We start from the raw sequence: 23,956 nt of genomic DNA, 5'->3' as shown, positions 1-23,956 counted from the left end.
CCCCCACACCCCCCACCGCCCCCGCCTCCTGGAGGTAAAATGCCCAAAGCAAAAACAGCTGACAATGGATATTATTAAATTCCATTCCAAGAAAATCCATTTTCAATTGAATTTAGATGAATTAAGTAGCCACATTAGAAGATGGAATTTCCAGAGGCATATCCTTTACAGTTTTAGAGATTCTATTATCTATCCCACTGCTAATAACTGGTTTCCTGGATTTGTACTTCCCTCACTCTCTCCTGTTCTAAATGTAAGAATGATATTAACTTCTTGTCAATTCATTGGTGTCATACATCTCCTTTATATTATTTTATAGTAAACAGATATATAGATATAATCTGGACCAGAACTATCCAAATTCTGAAATAAATCAATTTATTTTCCCTGATAGTGGAGTTAAATTTCTTCGTGATTTGTAATTCAGATTCATCTTTCTTTGTAAGAAATTGTTAGGTTATTCACACACTGTTAAATGGTGTGTGCATTAGATACCTGTTGTTTTCTCAGCAAGTTCATGGCCATGATACTCAGTGGTATAATTTATAGTAATGATTGTTTGCTGTCAAAGATGAGTTTGACAGTCCCCATCTTAAAAAATGCCTTCTTAACTTGCATAATTTGACACTCTGAAAAAGACGGCCCCAGAAAGCATAAAGCATCTCCACTTTGTATTTCACACTTACAGTTCTTAAGCTGATATTCAATGGCTGCTTTCAGATTAAAAGCTTCAATCAATGCAGTTTCATGGAGCACCAATGTGTTCCCAACACTTCTTACATCAATCCCTTCAGTTGTCATTCCAACACTGAGCTCTAAGGAAGAAAGAAATGGTAATTATATCAAAAAAAGGAACTAATCTCACAGAATGATACCATTCAGCACACTGCATTCATGCTGCATTTAAAGGTAGATATTTGGTTTATTCATACATGCAAGCTCTTCATTTGTTGTCTCATGTTGCTATTATTCAAATGTTCATCCAGGTGCATTTGAAATGTGATGATGGTTACTGCCTCCAACCTTTTATACTGAGCCCTTCTACTCTTTGGGTCAAAACAATTTTCCTCAACTCCCCTCTAATACTACTTTACATCTATGCCTAGCAGTTATCCTCTCTACCATGAGGCATAATTCAGGCAAATATCACAGAAATACCATAATTAATGGCAAGTAAAATATTTATAGCCTTGAACCACGAAGTGTAGTTAGGGCAGGACGTCATGGGCCACCTGTGAATGAATGAGTACCACATCTTTCCATGAATAAAAATCTGTTAATCCTGGACACAGATCCAAGATTGAATGACACTGGGCAGGTGGGGTGGATGCAAAATGGTGGGCAAGTGTTAGACAAGAAGGGGGAAATAGATCTAATTGACCTTGTACTTTGGGAGTTGTGGGGCAATATGGGATCAAATATTCTGTCCTGGGTTGGGATGAGGAAGAAAACTGTGCATTAGTTTAGGGGTGTATAAGAGAGACATGAGGAGGAAGCTCAGAAGTGGTCAAGACAGTTAATTGTAATGTGGTAAGTTGGCAAGTCGAACAAGAAAGGGTGGGGTGCAGGTAGAAGACTGGAATCATGTCCTCATTGAGCAACAACATTTTGGGAGGTAAACAGGACTAGGTAGATCAACCCAAAGGATGAGAGTTGCCCAATCCAGCTCTGTGCTTGGAAGACTTTCCTCTTCTGGGAGTGCACATGATGGATGGGTTGAAATCCATATGGCTCCAAGTTCCCTCACAATGTTGCAAAACTAATAACGTGGAGGATGTTGTTCTCTTGTGCATTCCAGACATGGAAATTACATTTGCTTTCTTTTATATGATCTCCACTGCAGTCTGGCTGTGGTATATATTATTGTCCATAGTTATCATGTTTTGTTTTGTTTGTTGTCAATACATCCTCTCTCTTTAGTTTTAGCAGCTACTTTACATTTTTGTTCAGTATCTTTATTGTTTCCCAACCATGTTTGTAGCACAATTCCTCAACTTCAAGTCATTTTGTCTTCTCTCCTCGAGAACAGCAGAGCACAACACAGAAACAGGCCCTTTAGTCATTGCTGAACCATTAATCTGCTTAAACATTTTCTTTGTCAGTTTAACGGGGTCATGACTGCGCAAGTAGGACTGTGAGGCAGTGGGAGTATTTAAAGAGAACAGTTTGTGGAAATTGGTAATTTTCTTCGGCAGTTTAACGGGGGCACAACTGCGCAAGCGCATGTAAGTCGGACTGTGAGGCAGCGAGAGTATTTAAGGAAAGCAATTAGATGGAGCGGGCGACAGAGTAGAGGGGGACAGAGAAGGCTTTGGCGAGCAGAGGCCGAAGACGAGCTTCACTCCAGGTGAGGTAAGGCTGGGTAAGTTCCTTTAAAAGGAGAACGTTTCAAAATTGAGGCAACGTATTGGGTAGGTCATGACAGCTGAGATTGGCCCCGTTCATCCTGCAGCATGTGGGAAATCAGGGATACTTCCAGTGTCCCTGATGACTATGCATGCAGGAAGTGTGTCCAACTGCAGCTTCTGGCAGACCGTATTGAGCAGCTGGAGCTGCGATTGGATTCATACTGGAGCATCCGCTATGCTGAGAAAGTCATGAATAGCACGTTCAGTGAGTTGGCCACACTGCAGGTAAAGGCTACACAGGCAGAAAGGGAATGGGTGGCCACTAGACAGCGTAATAATAGGCAGGTAGTGCAGGAGTCCCCTGAGGTCATCTCCCTCCTAAACAGATATACTGTTTTGGATACTGTTAGGGGAGATGTCTCATCAGGGGAAGGCAGCAGCAGCCGAGTTCATTGCACTATGGGTGGCTCTGCAGCACAGGAGGGAAGGAAAAGGAGTGGGAGAGTTATAGTGATAGGGGATTCGATTGTAAGGGGAATAGATAGGCGTTTCTGTGACCGCAAACGAGACTCCAGGATGGTATGTTGCCTCCCTGGTGCAAGGGTCAAGGATGTCTCTGAGCGGCTGCAGGACACTGGAGTAGGAGGGTGAACAGCCAGTGGTCGTGGTGCACATAGGTACCAACGATATAGGTAAAAAACGGGATGAGGTCCTACAAGGTGAATTTAGTGCCACCTGCTAGTCAGAGTAGAAATAGGAGGATATTTCAGATGAATATATGGCTTGAAGAATGGTGCAAGGGGGAGAGATTCAAATTTCTGTGGCATTGGAACCAGTTCTGGGGGAGGTGGGATCAGTACAAACAGGACAGTCTGCACCTGGGCTGGACTGGAACCAATGTCCTAGGGGGAGCGTTTGCTACTGCTGTTCAAGAGGATTTAAACTAATGTGGCAGGGGGATGGGAACAAGTGCAGAGAGACAGAGGGGTGTAAAATGAGGGTAGAAGCAAAAAGTAGAAGCAGCAGGCAAGCAAATTCAGGGCAAAAATCAAAAAGGGCTACTTTTCAACATAATTGTATAAGGGCTAAGAGTGTTGTAAAAATAAGCCTGAAGGCTTTGTGTGTCAATGCAAGGAGCATTTGCAATAAGGTGGATGAACTGAATGTGCAGATAGTTATTAATGAATATGATATAGTTGGGATCACAGAGACATGGCTCCAGGGTGACCAAGGATGGGAGCTCAACATCCAGGGATGTTCAATATTCAGGAGGGATAAACAGGAAAGAAAAAGAGGAGAGGTAGCGTTGCTGGTTAGAGAGGAGATTAACACAATAGAAAGGAAGGACATTAGCCTGGAGGATGTGGAATCGATATGGCTAGAGCTGCATAACACTAAGGGGCAGAAAACGCTGGTGGGAGTTGTGTACAGGCCACCTAACAGTAGTAGTGAGGTTGGGGATGGCATTAAACAGGAAATTAGAAATGTGTGCAATAAAGGAACAGTAGTTATAATGAGTGACTTCAATCTACATATAGATTGAGTGAACCAAATTGGTCAGGGTGCTGAGGAAGAGGATTTCTTGGAATGTATGCAGGATGGTTTTCTGAACCAACATGTCGAGGAACCAACTAGAGAACAGGCCATTCTAGATTGGGTATTGAGCAATGAGGAAGGGTTAGTTAGCAATCTTGTCGTGCGAGGCCCCTTGGGTAAGAGTGACCATAATACAGTGGAATGCTTCATTAAGATGGAGAGTGACGTAGTTAATTCAGAAACAAAGGTTCTTAACTTAAAGAAGAGTAACTTTGAAGGTATGAGACGTGAATTAGCTAAGATAGACTGGCAAATGATACTTAAAGGGTTGACGGTGGATATGCGATGGCAAGTATTTAAAGATCGCATGGATGAACTACAACAATTGTTTATCCCAGTTTGGCAAAAGAATAAACCAGAGAAGGTAGTGCACCCGTGGCTGACAAGGGAAATTAGGGATAGTATCAAGTCCAAAGAAGAAACACACAAATTAGCCAGAAAAAACAGCACACCTGAGGACTGGGAGAAATTCAGAGTCCAGCAGAGGAGGACAAAGGGCTTAATTAGGAAAGGGAAAAAAGATTATGAGAGAAAGCTGGCAGGGAACATAAAAACTGACTGTAAAAGCTTTTATAGATATGTGAAAAGAAAAAGATTGGTTAAGACAAATGTAGGTCCCTTACAGTCAGAAACAGGAGGAATGGAGGGAAATACATGTTAGTAGGGAAGTGGTGCTAGGTAAATTGAAGGGATTAAAGGCAGATAAATCCCCAGAGCCAGATGGTCTGCATCCCAGTGCTTAAGGAAGTAGCCCAGGAAATAGTGGATGCATTAGTGATAATTTTTCAAAACTCCTTAGATTCTGGATTAGTTCATGAAGATTGGAGGGTGGCTAATGTAACATTATTTTTTAAAAAAAGAGGGAGAAAAAAACTGGGGAATTATAGACCAGTTAGCCTGACATCTGTGGTGGGGAAAATGCTAGAGTCAGTTATCAAAGATGTGATAACAGCACATTTGGAAAGAGGTGAAATCATCGGACAAAGTCAGCATGAATTTGTGAAAGGAAAATCATATCTGACGAATCTTATAGAATTTTTTGAAAATGTAACTAGTAGAGTGGATAGGGGAGAGCCAGTGGATGTGGTATATTTGGATTTTCAAAAGGCTTTTGACAAGGTCCCACACTGGAGATTAGTGCACAAACTTAAAGCACATGGTATTGGGGGGTATGGTATTGATGTGGATAGAGAATTGGTTGGCAGACAGGAAGCAAAGAGTGGGAGTAAACGGGACCTTTTCAGAATGGCAGGCAGTGACTAGTGGGGTACCTCAAGGCTCACTGCTGGGACCCCAGTTGTTTACAATATACATTAATGATTTAGACGAGGGAATTAAATGCAGCATCTCCAAGTTTGCGGATGACACGAAGCTGGGCGGCGGTGTTAGCTGTGAGGAGGATGCTAAGAGAATGCAAGGTGACTTGGATTGGTTAGGTGAGTGGGCAAATTCATGGCAGATGCAATTTAATGTGGATAAATGTGAGGTTATCTACTTTGGTTGCAAGAACAGGAAAACAGATTATTATCTGAATGGTGGCCGATTAGGAAAAGGGAGGTGCAACGAGACCTGGGTGTCATTGTACACCAGTCATTGAAAGTGGGCACGCAGGTACAGCAGGTGGTGAAAAAGGCAAATGGTATGTTGGCATTCGTAGCAAGAGGATTCGAGTATGGAGCAGGGAGGTTCTACTGCAGTTGTACAAGGCCTTGGTGAGACCGCACCTAGAGTATTGTGGCAGTTTTGGTCCCCTAATCTGAGGAAAGACATTCTTGCCAAGGAGGGAGTATAAAGAAGGTACACCAGATTGATTCCTGGGATGGCAGGACTTTCATATGAAGAAAGACTGGATTGACTAGGCTTATAATTGCTGGAATTTAGAAGATTCCTGCACTCACTGTTTTGCTTTATGAAATCTGTTGTGCCAAAAGCTTTCTTTAGAATCCTATCTACCTGCGATGCCATTTTCAAGAAAATATACATCTGTATTCCCAGATTTCTCTGTTCTACCACACTTCTCAATGTCCTACTGTTCACCGTGTAAGTCTTACCTTGGTTTGTCCTGCTAAAGGACACCACCTTGTACTGCAATTTATTATCATATATCATTTATTTTTGGCCTGTTAATTGTGGAACTCTTCACAATGAAATGAGTGTTGTATTCAGGCACTCATTTATCTGCTTTATCAAAAAACTTGGTCCTCTTCTTCCTGACGTAAGTCAAGCCTCCATCCCATGCTGTCAACTATCCATATCTACGTATATACTCAGTTAGCATATGGCTTAGGTCGCGATCCAAAGACTACTATTCTTATGGTCTTTCTTTTCAGTTTATTATATTAACCATGTAATTTTTAAAATAAATGCGAAAATCAAATTAATCAATTTACCTGGGTGTTCCCTGATTCCACGCTCTATTATTTCCGCAATATACTTCAGAGCAGGTGCATATTGTTTCATGCTGTAATAACACAGAGTGATGTTGTAGGTCAAATCTAAAAGAAAGCACAAGGAATAGATGATATTTTAACTAAAACTGCAACTTACTTTAAACAAAAATAGATGCACAAAATCCCAACTGATATTCACATTTAGTGCTATATTTTCACTGTTTTTTTTAAATGTGAGAATTCTGTAAAAGTAGGAAGTTATTTCCAGTTTCAGTACTAAGTCAATTATACATGAAATTTATATACTATCATACTATATATTATCATTTCAAGATGCAATAAGAGTAATTGTATAAATAGTGCATGACAAAAATTATCCTTAATTTTACTTTGAAGTTTGCACATAGACTATAAATTGACCTTTGAAAACTCCCAATTAACTGTTTCAGTGGAAGTTCTTCATCCTTGATATTCCTTTGACTAAGTAATATGTTTACATGTGCTTTGGAATGGCTTAGCTACCACATACATCTAAATACTGTCTGAGACAGGACTATAATGAGAGGCCAACAGACAGTTTTTTTGTATTTATTATCATCAAATCTCTCATGGTTTTGCACACTTTGCCAAGTTTCTTAATCTTCTCTGTTCTCAGCAGAACAACTCTACCTTTTTTCTAGTCCTATGTAGTCTGACCACTATAACACATGAAAATCTTGATCACTTAATTTTATATTTGACAAAAGCCACATTTTGACCTAACAGCTAGTTATTTAGAAGTCAGTCACTGTGCAGTAATCTGTAAGCTATTGAATACTGTGGTCTTGATCTTGTCTAATTCCGGATAATATTATTGATACACCTCTCGTGCTTAAAAGAATCAGAGATATAATGAGGATAAATTTACTTAAAAATGCATCAAGCTGTTGTGCAATGGAATTTGCTGCATAAACAGATAGCGAAACAGATTCATCATTCAAAAGAGAATGTCTAAAGGATTAGAACAGGAGAATATCTGTAATAACATTAAAGAGTAGAGCAGGTAGTGTAGGCTGAATGGGATCTTTTTTTTGCTATATTATTCAATAATAAATCTATTTTTATTACACTAAATAAGCACTACATTTTGCCTTATTGCCAAATGAATGATGCAAAAAAATCTTTACATTGCAGCATAATTTCTTTAAGAAATTCCTATTGTGGTTTACTCCCATCTAAAAGCATTAGAAACTCTTTGCTTATACACAGACAACAGGTTGCTGACTCTAATTCTGTATGGGCTTCTAGAGAAATGAGATAAAATGGGTGGGGGGAGATGAGAGAGATGGGACAAAGAAATTAGGATTGAAATTAAAAGATGTATTGTTGGGTAACATGGCTCTTACATTACAGAATAGCAGAATCAGGCACTGTGCTGCCAATGGGCACTAACACAATGATCATCATGGTTAATCACTGATGCAATACATTGCCAATAGAGACGTTTGTCAGTTCTTTGTCAGTGCTGCTTTCCCACCAAAGGTGCAGCACTTACACATCAATGTGGGGAAGTCAATTAGAGTAAAAATAATGTCTGTGATACAGTCCTCATGATTGAGAAAGGGAATTACCAGCTCATAACATTTGATTCAATTGCATTATCCCTTAGAAACTCCTCTTTCCACAATAAAATACAGAAAGAATTTATAGTAGCATTAGTGTAAATCACAACTAGTTCAATCACCCAGTTCACAAGATTTCAGCCAGGCATTGGCATGTCCTTAAAAACATAGGTAACATGCTTTTTGTGTATGATTTATACATGAAGAAACATTTTTTTTCAATAATGAAAAGACAACATATAAGGGGAGCAAATGATTTTTTTTCTAACCTGATTTTGAGGTTTTTGATTTAATGAAAGCCAAAATAATCTGGGATTTAAGTCTTAGAAAGATTTTTTTAAAAACATTTTTTCAACCAATACTTGGTTAAATTTTAGATCTATTTAAATAATTTACCTGGTTTGTAACCCACAACCTGCATGGCTGTGGTAAACTTTTTGCAGGCCTCTTCACAGTGTCCTTCCTTGTACAGCAAACACCCCAAATTAATCTCCGTGTCTGGATCATCAGATGGCTGCTGCTCTACTAGGCTCTAACGTTTAAAAATAATACATTTATAGAATCAGGTAAGAAAAAAAATCTTTTTTCTAGAAACATTAATTCAAATTATGTATATTGCACACTTTATCACATATTCTTTACAATATTAAAAACATTTATCTGTTAGAATGATCAGAATGCAAACTTATTTTCTGTTAGTGGTTAAGGATCTCAGAGGTACATTAAAATTATTGACAACCTACTCAACTCACTGAAGGGCTGTAATGATATATCACTGTTTGAAAAAGAGGAGAAAGATAAACCAGGAATCCATAGGCCACCCTAACAGGAACATTATCAGAGACAAGCTAAATATGTAGATACTTTAATTGCTGACAACAAACAGAAATCAAATCCAATATTCTTTGATACGTTATGCATAATACATGGAGTTTTAGAAGATATTCAATTGCAATATAGTAAGCTTATTAAGCTAACTGAATTGAGTAGAAAAATTCAGCATGAATGCAAAACTAGCTCATTGACAAGAAGCAATGTATAACGGTGGACAGATACTTTTTAGACTGAAAGTTGGTTTTCACAGAAGTTGTTTGGTCTATTATTCTTTCTGATTCTTCAATGAAGAAGAAACAATGTAAAATTTGGAAAGAGATGGAAATTCTTACAGATTTCCGTTTGGCACATAAGGGATGGTGAAAAGCAGCTTGGAGATCAATATGAGGAAGCGTTAAATGATAATTTGAGAAGGCTAAGGTGGATAAAGAACAAACATTAAAAGTTTGTTCAGATAAATTGTTAATGATAGAGGGTGAGAGTGTAAGTTGATAAGCTGGTTGAAAAACCTATTTGCTATATGCATGTATGAATAAGAGAATGAAATACAAGCATGCTAGAATTTTATAACTCACTGGTTAGATCTCAACTGGAGGACCATACAAAGAAACATTTCAGGAAAGAAGTAAATGCTTTTGAAAGAGTTTGGTCAGTTTATCAGGATGCTCATGATGGAATTTAGTTATGAGGAGAGACTGGAAAAGACTGGACTACAACCACTGTAGCCCTCCTGTCTTCATGAAAACACTCACCCATCTTGTGTCTGGATTGCACAGAAGCAAATGAACTTCAGCGTCCGTAGAAACTGTTAGTCAAGATCTGTAACTGGATCTTAGACTTCTTGATGGAAAGACCCCAGTCAGTCCAAGTTGGCAGCAATATCTCAAGCTCCATCACACTGGAGCCCCCAGGGTTGAGTGCTCAGCCCACTGCTGTTCACACTGCTCAAACCGCATCATCATATAATATCCTGTGGGAAGCTTTGCTAGTACTGAATTGGGGTGTGGGGGGAGGGTGTTGGGGTTTAAACTAGAGTTGCAGAGGGATCAGAACTAGAGCACCAGAGCAGATCGAGGAGTGGTTGTGGGGAAAGATGTTAAGCTACATACAAAGTCAGGAATCGAAAGGTTGAGCATGGTGGGATTAATTTCTAAATTGGGTATATTTCAATGCAACGTAGGAAAGGCATGATGATATTGCTGCAATTAGTGAGACTTAGTTGCAGGAGGGACAGGACAGACAGCTCAATGTTCCAAGGTTCTGTTGTTTTAGATATGATAGAGCTGGAGGGATTAAAGGATAAGGGGTGGCATTACTAGTCAGGGAAAATACCATAGCAGTACTCAGACAGAACAGATGGAGAGCTCATTACTGAGGCATTATTGTAGAACTAAGGAATAAGACAGGTATAACTATGTTAATGAGGTTATATTATAGACCACCCAACAGTCTGCGGGATTTAGGGGAGCAAATTTGTAGAGAGATCGCAGACTGTTTCAAGATACACAGGGTGATTTTAACTTTCCACCTTAACTGGGACTCCCATGCTGTAAAAAGGCTGGTGTTAGTACATAGAGGTCTGAACTAGAGACAGTGTGATACTAGATCTCCTATTAGAGAATGAGACAGGGCAGGTGACTGAAATTTGTGTAGGGGAATTCTTTGCATCTAGTGATCATAATGCCATTAGTTTCAAGATAATTATGACGAAGGAAGAGAATCTTGGTTTCAGGAGATATTGAGGCCCTGATTAAGAAAAGAAAAAAAGAGGTGCATAGCAGGTAGACAGGCGGGAAATGAGCTACTTGAGGAGTACAAGAAATACAAATGAACACTTAAGTAGGAAATCAGGAGCGCTAAAAGAATGCAAGAGGTTGCTCTAGCAAACAAGGTGAAGAAGAATCCCAAGGGCTTCTACATTACTGTATATTAAGAGCAAAAGGATAGGAGGAGACAAAATTGGTCCTCTGGAAGATCAGAATGGTAATCTAGGTGTGGAGCTGAAAGAGATGGGGGAGATCTTAAATGGATTTTTTTTGCATCTTTATTTACTCGGAAGAAGAGCACAAAGTCTATAGAAATGAGGTAAAGCAGTAGTGAGATCATGGACCATATACAGATTACTGAGGAGCAGGTGTTTGCTGCCTTTAGGAAAATTAGCGTGGATAAATCTCCAGAGCCTGACAAAGTATTACCTCAGACCCTGTGGAAAGTTGGTGCAGAAATCGCAGGGCCCTAGAAGAGATATTTAAACCATCCTTAGAGACGGGTGAGGTGCCGGAAGATTGGAGGATAGCTGATGTTGTTCTGTTGTTTAAGAAAGACTCTAGGAATCAGCCAGAAAGTTATAGGCTGGTGAGCCTGACATCAGTAATGGGAAAGTTACTGGAAGGTATTCTAATCAACTGGATATAAAAATATTTGGGTAAACAAGGACTGATTTTTCAAGAAAGTTATCAGGAAAGCTGATGAAGGCAAGGTAGTGGATGTTGTCCACATGGACTTTAGTAAGGCCTTTGACAAGTCCCACATGGGAGGTTGGTCAAGAGAGTTTTGTCACTTGGCATTCAAGATTAGGTAGTAAATTTGATTTGATATTGGCTTCATAGGAGATGCCAGAGAGTGGTAGAAGATGGTTGTTTCTCTGATTGGAGGGCTGTAACCAGAGGTGTGCTGCAGGGTTTGGTGCCGGGTCCGTTGTTTGTCATCTACTGTATATATATGATTTGGATGCTAATGTAGTAAAGTGATTCAGCAAATTTGCAAAAGTTACCAAGATAGGGGACAGCAAGGAAGACTATCAGAGATTGCAGTGGGATCTGGACCAGCTGGAAAAAAAGGACAGAATGGAAGCTAATGCAGACAAGTGTGAGGTGTTGCACTTTGGGAGGGCAAACCAGGGTAGGACTTACATGGTGATTGTTAGAGCACTGAGGAGTGTAGTAAGAAAGGGATCTGGGAATACATATCAATAATTCCTTAGGAGTTGTGTTACATGTAGATAGGATTGTAAATAAATCTTTTGGCACATTGATCTTCATAAATCAAGGTACTGAGTACAGGAGTTGGGATATTATGTTGAAGTTGTATAAGACGTTGTTGAAGCCTAATTTGGAGTACTGTGTGCAGTTTTGGTCATCTACTTACAGGAAAGATATCAATAAGATTGAAAGACTGAAGAGAAAATTAACTAAGATGTTGCCAGGTCTTGATGACCTGAGTTTTAGGGAAAGCTTGAATAGGTTAGGACTTTATTCTCTAGAGTGCAGGAGATTGAGGGAAGCATAAATAGAGGTATATAACATTATGTAGGGTAAAGAGAGGGCAAATGTAAGCAGGTTCTTTCCACTGAGGTTGGGTGAGACTTGAATTAGAGGTCATGGGTTAAGTGTGAGAGGTGAAATATTTAAAGGGAATATGAGGGGGAATTTCTTCACTCAAAGAGTGGTGAGAGTGTGGAAGGAGCCGCCAGCAGAAGTGGTGGCTGTGGGTTCAATTTCAACAGTTAAGAGAAATTTGGATAGGTACATGGATTGGAGAGGTTTCTGTTTCATATTGTTTTTTGCTTCAAAGTCTCTATCACATTTGCTGATGATACAATAGCGGTTGGCCTCATCAACAACAATGAAGACTCTGCATACAGAGAGCAGGTAAACAGGCTTGTCATATAGTGTAGAAACAACAACATGAGTCCCAATATGGACCGGACAAAAAAAGATGATTGTGGACTTCAGGAAGGCAAAGGTTGACCATTCTCCAGTGCACATCAATGACTCTGCTGTGGAGACGGTGAAGAGTGCAAAGTTCTTGGTATGCACGCAACAGATAACCTAACCTGAACTCAGAATATCTCTTCATTAGCCAAGAAGGCACAGCATCATCTGCACTTTCTGAGACTGAGATGTGTAAGGCTCCCCACCCCCATTTTAACAACTTTCTAAAGGAGCATCATCAAAAGTGTTTTGTCTGACTGCTTTTTTGTGCATCACAGAAGCTGCCAAGGCATCTGACCACAAGAACCTATAGGGGATAGTAAGATCAGCTGAAAGGATTACCAGGGTCTCCTTCTCTCCCAATCATGACATTTATTGGGACTATTTAAGAAGGGTCAGAAGTATTTTTGAGGATCTCTACCATCCATCCCACTATTTCTTTGAGCCATTACTGTCAGGAAGGAGGTACAAGGGCATCAGGCCCAGATAACAGCTTTCTCCCTCAGACTGTGAGACTAATGAATACCCTGCCATCGCTGAGGTCTCATCATCACTGGGACAGACTGCTGTTTACTATACTGTTTCACTGTGCTGCACACCACTTGTATTTTGAACTATATTTTATTAACTTATTTGTGCTAATATTTTGTTTTATTTGCTGGGTGTAATATATGTATTGTGGGTGCACCATGGTCTGGTGGGACAATGTTTTGTTTGGTTGTATATATGTACAGACAGATAACAATAAATGTGAAAGTGAACTTGAAAGCACATATATTGCAACTAGTCACTCAAATATGAGTCTGAAGGAAATTGACACATCACCTGGTTCTTACACAATGGCGAGAAGTCTTCAACTTATGTTAGAATAGAAACAAAAATATCTGATGAACCATCTTTAAACTGATTCATTCCCCAACTTTTGGTAGCTCAGTCTTAACTAGACTAATCAAAAGTTCAAGGCTGGCAAGTACCAGCTTGGATATCCAGAGTGTTTTTTAATAGAAGGTGAAAAGAAAGAACCTGCATTTATACATGGGGTAAAGTTTCTGACTGGGCTATAAATCTGTTGCAAATTTATCATTTCAAATGAAAATAAGATCATCTCCATAAATAAGCCTTTTTTTGTTGTCTAATCCTTCACCTGTGAGAACACACTGATCTAAAAAAAACTGAAAATAACTTCTAATAAACCGCATTGAACAATTTCAATGCTTCAGTAATCTACGCTCAACAACTTCTTAATAAAAATAAATACTTTCTATGCAAAAACTTTTACAACATATCAATTAATTCCTCAGCAACTAAGAAAACGCAAATAACTTGAATTAGTGTTCCTGGGAAAATGTACAGTTCTAAACTGGAGAAAAGGCTAGTTTTGAGGACAAAATTTCATTCTGATGAATAAAATCCCAGATTAACATAAAACACTGAATAATAACTCCATACAAGTAGCTCTGACTGTTAAGCTTTTAAAATGCCTAATCCTTTGTGCGTATTAAACCAAATCCATTCAGAGTGTAGAAGTGAGTGGGAAGAGTTTTCCAGTGCATTTGCTATTTTAAAAAAATATTCTGACACAGAGAGCAAATGTGGGAACTTCTGTAAAAATGAGGAGATGCAAAGACAAAATAGAGAGGATATGATGTAGCAAGATCTGAAGAATATACTTTGGGAGGGATACAACACCAATAATAAAAAGGAAAGGTTGAAATAACTATATTCACATAAGCATCTATGTTTATAAGCATGATAATCATTTGGTGTCTGTTGTGGCTCTCATAGATTAGCTAGAACAATGTTTAAACTGCATTTTTAGCGAGAGATATTTTACTCATTTAAGTACAAGTCAACCCTTCAAATTCATTTATATATAGAATTTTTTAAACTTTCTAAATTCACATTAATGTTCAGGTATCCAAAACTTAATTGTAAGGGTAAGGCGATTCTTACTTTTGCTCCTGTAAGGTCTTCTTCTCCATATTTAATTGCAGCTTGTAGTTTCAACACCTGATTGAGAAAATCAAATGTTATTTATGCTTACATACTTTCTAACAAAATTACTACTAAAACAGTAACCCACAGCTTCTGATCAGCTTCACCTTTTTTGTGTAATTTATTTGAAAGCAGCAAAGCCAGGACAAAACTTTACAGGGCCTCTAGCTAGTTCAAAGACAAAATCAAAGTAAATTTATCATCAACATATGTACAGAATATGTCACTATATACTACCTTGAGATTCATCTTCTTGCTTGCATTTACAGAAAAACAGAAAAATAAAATAACTTATGAAAAGCTATACATAAACAAAGACTGACAACAAACCAATGATAAATAAATAAATAATATATAGAATATGAGTTGTAGAGTCCTTAAAAGTTAGTTCGTAGATGGTGGAATCAGTTTAGAGTTAAGGGGAGTGAAATTATTCACGCTGATTCAGGAGCCTGATCGTGGTAGACTAATAACTGTTTCTGAACTTGGTGGCTATGGACCTAAGGGTCCTGTGCCTTTTGCCCGATGGTAGCACTGAGAAGAGAGCATGGTCTAGATGGTGGGGTTTCTTGATAATGCATATGGCCTTTTTGTGGTAGTGCTCCTTGTAAATGTGCTTAATGGTGGGGAGGGCTTTGCCCGCGATGAACTGGGCTGTATTCACCATTTTCTGTAAACTTTTCTGTTCCTGGGCATTGGTGTTCTCATACCAGGCCACTATGCAACCAGTCAAGATAATGTCCACTGTGCCACTATAGAAGTTCGTCAAAGCTTTAGATGACATGCTGAATCTACTAGTAAAGTAGAGATGCTGTTGTTCCTCTGACATGATAATACCAAGAAATCTAAATTTTCTGATCCCCTAATGAGGACTGGCTCATGAACCTTCGATTTCTTCCTCCTGTAGTTGATCATCAGCCATGGGATTTTGCTGACTTTGAGTGAGAGGTTGCTGTTGCACCATTCAGATTTCAGTCTGTCAATTCATCACTACCTTTGATTTCGCCAACAACAGCAATGTCATCAGCAAATTGAAATACACCACTGGAGCTGTACTTAGCCACACAATCACAGGTAAAAAGTAAGTGGAGCAGGGGGCTAAGCACACATTGCCCAGTGGTAAGAATCAAGACATGAATATCACTGTAACAAATATGGGGAGGAGATAGGGAGAGGATGAGAAGTTCCAACCTTTTCAGTAATCGAACAGTTACTGCAAGTATGGATAAAGACTGCAGTACAAATTGCTCAGAACATCCTGGTAAATTGGTTCCAAATGGAGAACTGAGAAAAAGTTTGCAATAAGGCATAAAGTAGTTGGGGATCTCATATTGTACTTTCCTCTTAGTACTAGAGTCCTGAAAGCTGATTTGTTTGCCCTTTGCCAAGTTAAAAATATCTCATCATGGCTAGAGAAATACTTTGGAGATAGATATTCTTCTTGTTATGGTGACTTAAGGGAAATAACATAGCTAGAACTAGGAAAGAGGATCTGCTGATGAAAGTTTGAAGACCAAGCATGCAAATTAAGAAAAGGCAAATCTTTAAGTTAATCTCTAGGTTATCAAGCAACTCATGAGCAAGGTGGTACAGAAAGGCAGCCAGGTACTGGAGGAACTAAGCTCTAATCAGCAGGTATGAAACTCCACACCCAGATGCCTTCCCTATTATTGCGGAAGATTTCAACCAGGCCATCTTGAAGTAATCTCTGAATAACTATTACCAACATATCACTGATGGAAAAAGAGGAACCAACACACTTGATCACTGTTATACCACCATCAAGAACACTTATCATGCCATCCCATGCCCACACTTCAGTGGTGAAGACCAAAAAGGTATGGTCAAAGGAAGTGAAGGAGCAGATACAGGACTGCTTTGAGTCAGTGGATTGGATAATATTCAGGGATTAATTTTCAAATCTGAATGCATAAGCCACAGTTGTCAGCGACTTCACCAAAAGCTTTGCAGATGAGTGTGTGCCTTCGAGTACATACCAGACACACCCAAACCAAAAGATGTGAATGAACCCAGAGATTCGTAATCTGCTGAAGGCAAGACCTGTGGCATTCAAGATCGGTAATCCAGAACTATACAATGTCCAGGTATGATCTACCGAAGACTATTTTAAGGGCAAAAAAACAATTCTGATTGAGGTTAGAGACGGAATCAGATGCACACCAGCTTTGGCAGGGTTTGCAGCAACTTACTTCCTGCAAAGCAAATACTGGTAAGAAAAATTTTTTCGAATGAAAGAAGGACACTCTGTGGCGGACAAGTGAAGTCAGAGCCAAAGTAAAAGCAAAAGAGAGGGCATACAAGGAAGCCAACGTTCATGGCATGAAAGAGGATTGGGTAGCTTTTAAAAACTTGCAGAAGGAAAATAAGAAGGCCATTAGGAAGGAAAAGATGAATTATGAAAGGAAGCTGGTAAATACTATCAAAGAAGATACTAAAATTTTTTTGAAGCATATAAAGGGTAAAAGAGAGTTGAGAGTAGATATAGGACCAATAGAAAATGACACTGGAGATATTGTAATGAGAGATGCACAGATGGCAGAGGAACTGAAGGCGTATTTTGCATAGGTCTTCACAGTAGAAGACATCTGCAGAATACCAGACGTTCAAGAGTGTCAGGGAGAATTATGACTGAGAAGGTGCTCAGGAAGCTTAATGGTCTGAGGGTGGATAAATCTCCTGGACCTGATGGAATGCACCCTCGGGTTCTGAAGTCATTAGCTGGAAAGATTGTTGAGGCATTAACAATGATCTCTCAAGAATGGATAGATTCTGGCATTGTACCGGATGACTGGAAAATTGCAAATGTTACTCTGCTATTGATGGGAGGCAGCAGAAAGGAAACTATAGACCTGTTAGCCTGACATCAGTGGTTGGGAAGTTGTTGGAATCGATTGCTAGGTATGAGATTACAGTATACCTGGAGGCACATGACAAGATAGGCCAAAGCCAGCATGGTTCCCTGAAAGGAAAATCCTGCCTGACTAACCTACTCAAATTTTTTGAGGAAATTACGAGCAGGGTAGACAAAGGAGATGCAGTAGATGTGGTGTACTTGGATTTTCAGAAGGACTTTGACAAGGTGCCATACAGGAGGCTGCTTAGCAAGATAAGAGCCCATGGAATTACAGGGGAGATCCTAGCATGGGTAGAGCATTGGCTGATCTGCAGAAAACAGAGAGTGGGAATAAAGGGATCCTATTTTGGCTGTCTGCCGGGTACCAGTGGAGTTGGGACTGCAGCTTTTTACAATGCATGTCAATGATTTGGACTATGGGATTAATGGATTTGTGGCTAAATTTGCCAATGATACAAAGATAAATGGAGCAGCAGGCAGTGTTGAGGAAACAGAGAGCCTGCAGAGAAATTAGATAGTTTAGGGGAATGGGCAAGGAAGTGGCAAATTAAATACAATGTTGGAAAGTGTATGGTCATGCACTTTGGTGGAAGAAATAAACGGGCAGACTATTATTTAGATAGGGAGAGAATTCAAAATGCAGAGGTGCAAAGGGGCTTGGGAGTCCTTGTGCAGCATACCCTAAAGGCTAACCTCCAGGTTGAGTCGGTGGTGAAGAAGGCAAATGCAATGTTGGCATTCATTTCTAGAGGTATAGAATATAAGAGCAGGGTCTATAAGGCACTCGTGAGACCACACTTGAGAGTATTGTGTGCGGTTTTGGGCTCCTTTATTTTAGAAAGGATATACTGAAATTGGAGAGGGTTCAGAGAAGATTCATGAGAACGTTTCCAGGAAAGGGTTACTGTATGAGGAACGCCTGGCAGCTCTTGGGCTGCATTCCCTGGAATTCAGGAGAATGAGAGGGGACCTCTTAGAGACATTCCGAATGTTAAAAGGCCTGAACAGATTAGATATGGCAAAGGGGAGTCTAGGACAAGAGGGCACGGCTTCGAGATTGAAGGATGCCCATTTAGAACAGAGATGCGGAAAAATTGCTTTAGTCAGAGGGTGGTAAATCTGTGGAATTTGTGGCCACAAGCGGGTGTGGAGGCCAAGTCATTGGGTGTATTTAAGGCAGAGATAGATAGGTTCTTGATTAGCCAGGGCATCAAAAGGTATGGGAAGAAGCAGGGGAGTGAAGATGACTGGAACAATTGGATCAGCCCACGATTGAATGGCAGAGCAGAACTGATGGGCCGAATGGTCTACTTTTGCTCCTATATCTTATGGTCTAACTTCATGAGTATCTGGAATGCTTTGCTCCTCGTTGGGTTTAATGCCTTTTATGCATGCTTTGAAAGGGAGAATAAAACTACACCTGTACGAATCCCTGCAGCATCTGGTGATGCTGTGATCTGTCTTGGAGGCTGATGTCATAACACCTTTCAAGGCATTAGGCTCTGGTAGTATCTAGTGAGGCTCTGAAAACCTGTGCCAACCAACTGGTTGGAGCATTCAAAGATGTCTTCAATCTCTCAGTGTTGCCATTGGAGGTTCCCATTTACTTCAAAAGGGTGACAATCCAAGAAGTGCCCAAGAAGAGCAGGGTGAGCTGCCTCAACAGTGACTTAGATGAAGTGCTTTGTGAGGTTGGTCATGGCTGGAACCAAATTCTACTTAAGTAAGGACCTGGACATGTTGCAATTTGCCTATTGCCACAATAGGTCTACAGTAGATGCAACCTCACTGGCTCTTCACTTGGATCACCTGCACAATAACAATACCTATGTCAGGATTCTGTTTATTGAATACAGGTCAGCATTCAATCATACACTCAGTTCTAATCAACGAGATCCAAAACGTGGGACTCCGTACTCCCTCTGCAAATGGATCTTTTACTTTCTCACTGGGAGATCATAGTCTGTGTGGATTGGAAATAGCATCTCTTCCTTGCTGACAGTCAACACTGGTGAGACCTCAAGGTTACACACTTAGCCCACTGCTCTACTCTCTCTGCACCTACAATTGTGTAGCTATGCACAGCTCAAACACCATCTATAAATTTGCCAACAGCACAACTATTGTTGGCAGAGTTTCATATATGAGGAGCAAAGTAGATCAGCAGATCAAGGTATTGCAACAACCTTGCACACTCCATCAGTAAGACCAAGGAATTGGTAGTGGATTTCAGGAAGGGGAGTTCGAGAGAACACACACCAGTCCTCATCGAGGAATCAGAAGTGGAAAGGGGAGAGCAGTTTTAAGTTCCTATGTGTCAACATCTCTGAGGACCTATCCTGGGCTGAACATATTGATGCAATTACAAAGAAGGCACGACAGCAGCTATATTTCATTAGGAGCTTGAGGAAAATTGATATGTCACTAAAGACACTTGCAAATTTCTACAGATGTACCATGGAGAATATTCTAAATAATTGCATCAACATCTGGTACGAAGATGTTGGTATCATTGGTATCATCAAGGCTGAGGCACATGAGCCTGAAGACACACACTCAATGTTTCAGGACCAGCTTCTTCTTCTCTGCCATCAGATTTCTGAATGGACAATGTACCGATGAACACTACCTCAGGCAGCATGAGCGAATCTGCAGATGCCGGAAATAAATAAAAAACACAAAATGCTGGCAGAACTCAGCAGGCCAGACAGCATCTATGGGAGGAGGTAATAACGACGTTTCGGGCCGAAACCCTTCATCAGGAGTGAAGTAACATGGGATGGTCGAGGGGGGGGTTAAGAAGTGGGGGGAGGGGTAAAGTATAGAGAGCTGGGAAGTGATAGGCTGGAGGGAAATGGGCTGGGGGAAGGTGGAGAATTATGGGAAATAAAAGAGAAAGAAAGGTAGGGCTGGGGGGAGAGATTATGGTGAGGGAGGAAAAAGAGAGAGAAAGAGAACTAGACTAAAATAATAGATAGGGATGGGGGTAAGGGTGGGGGGCAGGGGTATCAACGGAGGTCAGTGAGTTGGATGTTCATGCTGGCAGGAAGGAAGCTACCTAGGCGGGAGATAAGGTATTGCTCTATCGACCTGCGTGTGGTCTCATCTTGACGGTAGAGGATGCCATGGACAGACATGTCGGAGTGGGAGTGGTCTGTGGAATTGAAGTGTGTGGCCACAGGGAGATCCGGCCACTGCTGGAGGACCGAGCACTGGTGTTCAGTGAAACGGTCTCCCAGTCTGCGGCAGGTCTCCTCAATGTATAAATGGCCACGTTGGGAGCACTGGATACAGTACATCACCTCAGTTGTCTTGCAGGTGAAGTGGTGCCTCACCTGAAAGGATATAGGAAAAACCCTGATACAAATAATGCATGAATTAAAAGCATTAAAAGTAATAAAAACAGATATTAAAAATATGAATATTACGCTTGATAAGGTGGTGGAAAAATGAAAGAAAATGGATAAGAAAGTTAAAAAGTTGGAAGTAAAAACGGGAGACACCACTGAAAGAGTGGACAAGATGGAAGATAATATCCTTGCCTGGACATGAGAAAGAAAACAGTTGTTGGAAAAAGTGGATGTGCTTGAAAATTTTAGCAGATGAAACAATATTAAGATTGTTGGTCTTAAAGAAGGTATAGAGGGAGAAGATCCAATAAAATTCTTTCAAAAATGGATCCTGGAAATCTTGGAAATGGAAGAGGGAAGTCAGTTAATTGAAATTGAAAGGGCTCATAGAGCTTTAAGACCAAAGCCCCAACAAGATCAAAATCCACGATCAATCTTGATAAAATGTTTACGATATCAAGGTAAAGAAAAGATCTTGAAGGCAACTGCTCAAGGTGCCAGAAAGAGAAATGGGCCATTGATGATAGAAGAGAAAAGAGTTCTTTTTTATCCTGATATAAGTTACGACCTTTTAAAGAGGCAGAAGGAATTTAATTCAGTGTAAAAAAATCTTATGGGAAAAGGGTTATAAATTTTATTGAGCTACCCAGCAACACTGATAATTTTTTTGGATGATGAAGAAAGAAAATTTTTTACGGATCATCAGAAAGCAGAGGAGTTTGTACAAGAACTTCCTAATATTCACGAGATGCGGTAAAGAATTATGGAAATGAAATGGATTAAAGATGAAGACTGAGATAGGGATCAGATTTGATGGACATTTATGAGAAGAAGAATATACAAATATACTTTAAGTATATGATAGAAGGGGAACAAGAAAAAAAAATTGAGGAATATTAATTGGAAATAGAGATATTAATTTTTTTCTTCTTCACTTATATATATCTTTTTTTTGTTGCGGGGGGAGCTGGAGGAGCTTCTGATCAACTGCTGCGGGATTCACGTGTGTAATCATGGCGATTGCCATGACCCGTAAAACGGAGGGGGGTAATGTTGTGCTTCTATTCATTCACAACATTAGTGGGGGGTTATTTTGTTATTTTTTTCTTTACTATCTATCTTTCTTCTATTTTTCTTTTTTTGCCTGGATGATTGGGGGGAGACACATAGCAACATGGAGAATTTTAAAGAAATACCCCAAGGTATTATGAATGACTAATTTACTCTAATTTTTAAGTTTTAATGTTAATGGGCTTAATGGACCTGAGAAAAGAAAAAGAGTTTTAATATATATTAAGAAAATGAAAGGAGATATAGCTTTTTTGCAGGAAACACATTTAACCGAGACAGAACATCAGAAATTAAAGAAAGATTGGGTTGGAAGTGTTATAGCAGCTTCATTTAATTCAAAGTCGAGGGGAGTTGCAATTTTGGTTAATAAAACCTTACCAATTAAAATACAAAATGTACTAATTGATTCTGTGGGGAGATATGTGATTATACATTGCAAATCTCGGAATTATGGACTCTTATGAACATTTATGCACCAAATGAAAGTGATGCAAAATTCATACAAGAAGTTTTTTTGAATTTGGCTGACGCACATGATAAAATATTAATAGGCGGAGATTTTAACTTTTGTTTAGACCCAGTTCTAGATAGGTCAACTAAGGCTATTACAAAATCAAAAGTAATAAAGCTAACTTTATCATTGATGAAAGACTTACATTTAATTGATATATGGAGAAAAATTAATCCAAGAGAAAGAGATTATACATTTTATTCAAATAGACATAAAACTTATTCAAGGATTGACTTTTTCCTATTATCAATGAATATTCAGGGTAGAGTGAAAAGTGTAGAATATAAAGCGAGAATACTGTCAGATCATCCCCCCCTTGATAATGACAATGATAATGATTGATAAGGAGGAATTGATTTACAGATGGAGATTTAATTCAATTTTATTAAAAAGTCAAGATTTTTGTGATTTTATGAAAAAACAGATCCAATTTTTTTTGGATACAAACATATTCAGTTGATGATAAATTTATATTATGGGAAGCAATGAAAGCATAGTTGAGCGGTCAGATAAGTTATACTTCTAAAATTAAGAAGGAATATATGGTAGAAATAGATCAATTAGAAAAAGAGATTACAAAATTAGAAAAAGAATCTCAAAGATAAATGACAGGAGAAAAACAAAGACAACTTGTTAATAAGAAGCTACAATATAATACACTCCAGACATATTGAACAGAAAAAGTAATTGTGAGAACTAAACAGAAATATTACGAATTAGGTGAAAGATCACATAAGATTCTTGCTTGGCAGTTGAAAACAGAGCAGGCTTCCAAAACAATAAATGCAATTAGAACAAGTGCAAATAAAATTACTTATAAACCTTTAGAAATTAATGAAACTTTTAAAAAATTTTACTCCGAATTATATCAATCAGAATAGATAGAAATTTTTTTAATCACAAATAATTCTTCCAAAATTGAATTCTGAAGAACAGAAAGGATTAGATATGCCCTTTACATTAAAAGAGGTTGAAGAAGCTTTAGGATCACTTCAGAGTAATAAATCTCCAGGAGAAGATGGTTTTCCACCTGAATTTTATAAAAAATTTAAGGATTTATTAATCCCTCTCTTTATGGAGTTAATATATCGAGTGGAAAGGACACATAAACTTCCACAATCTTTTTCGACAGCGATCCTAATAGTATTGCCAAAAAAAGATAGAGATCCTTCAAAACCAACATCACATAGGCCTATTTCTTTGTTGAATACAGATTATAAAGTAATAGCAAAAATTTTATCTGATAGATTATCTAATTATTTACCAAAATTAATACAAATGGATCAAACAGGCTTTATTAAAAATAGACAATCAGCAGATAATGTAACTTGGTTACTTAGCATAATTCATCTGGCACAAAAGAAGGAAGAAATGAGTGTGGCAGTTGCTTTGGATGCAGAGAAAGCATTTGATAGATTGGAATGGGACTTTTTATTTAAGGTATTGGAAAAATATGGGTTAGGAAAATCTTTTATAAAATGGATTAAAACCTTAAATACTAGTCCCAAAGCTAAAGTAGTGACAAATGGTCAAATTTCAACATCATTCCAGTTAACAAGGTGAACTAGACAAGGCTGTCCATTATCACCTGCCCTATTTGTGTTGGCGATAGAATCATTAGCTGAATTAATTAGAGCGGATCCAGATATTGTGGGCTTCAGAGTTAACCAGG

The 23,956-nt window shown here is 39.1% G+C and overlaps 1 protein-coding gene across 1 annotated transcript in view; it reads right to left on the bottom strand.

Moving 5' to 3' along the window:
- ift70 (intraflagellar transport 70) overlaps positions 1–23,956 on the bottom strand; it is a 92,661-nt gene that overhangs the window by 41,732 nt on the left and 26,973 nt on the right. The window contains exons 4-7 of the mRNA XM_059979661.1: positions 14,436–14,492; positions 8,332–8,467; positions 6,335–6,439; positions 687–815 (exon numbers count right to left, since the gene is read on the bottom strand). Of these exons, the coding sequence (XP_059835644.1) occupies positions 687–815; positions 6,335–6,439; positions 8,332–8,467; positions 14,436–14,492 (427 nt within the window). The remainder of the gene's footprint in view (positions 1–686; positions 816–6,334; positions 6,440–8,331; positions 8,468–14,435; positions 14,493–23,956) is intronic.

Source organism: Hypanus sabinus, chromosome 9 (assembly GCF_030144855.1).
Source record: "Hypanus sabinus isolate sHypSab1 chromosome 9, sHypSab1.hap1, whole genome shotgun sequence".
Lineage (NCBI taxonomy): Eukaryota > Metazoa > Chordata > Chondrichthyes > Myliobatiformes > Dasyatidae > Hypanus > Hypanus sabinus.
Note: the sequence above shows the minus strand (reverse complement) of the source record. Positions and strands in the feature narration are given on the sequence as shown.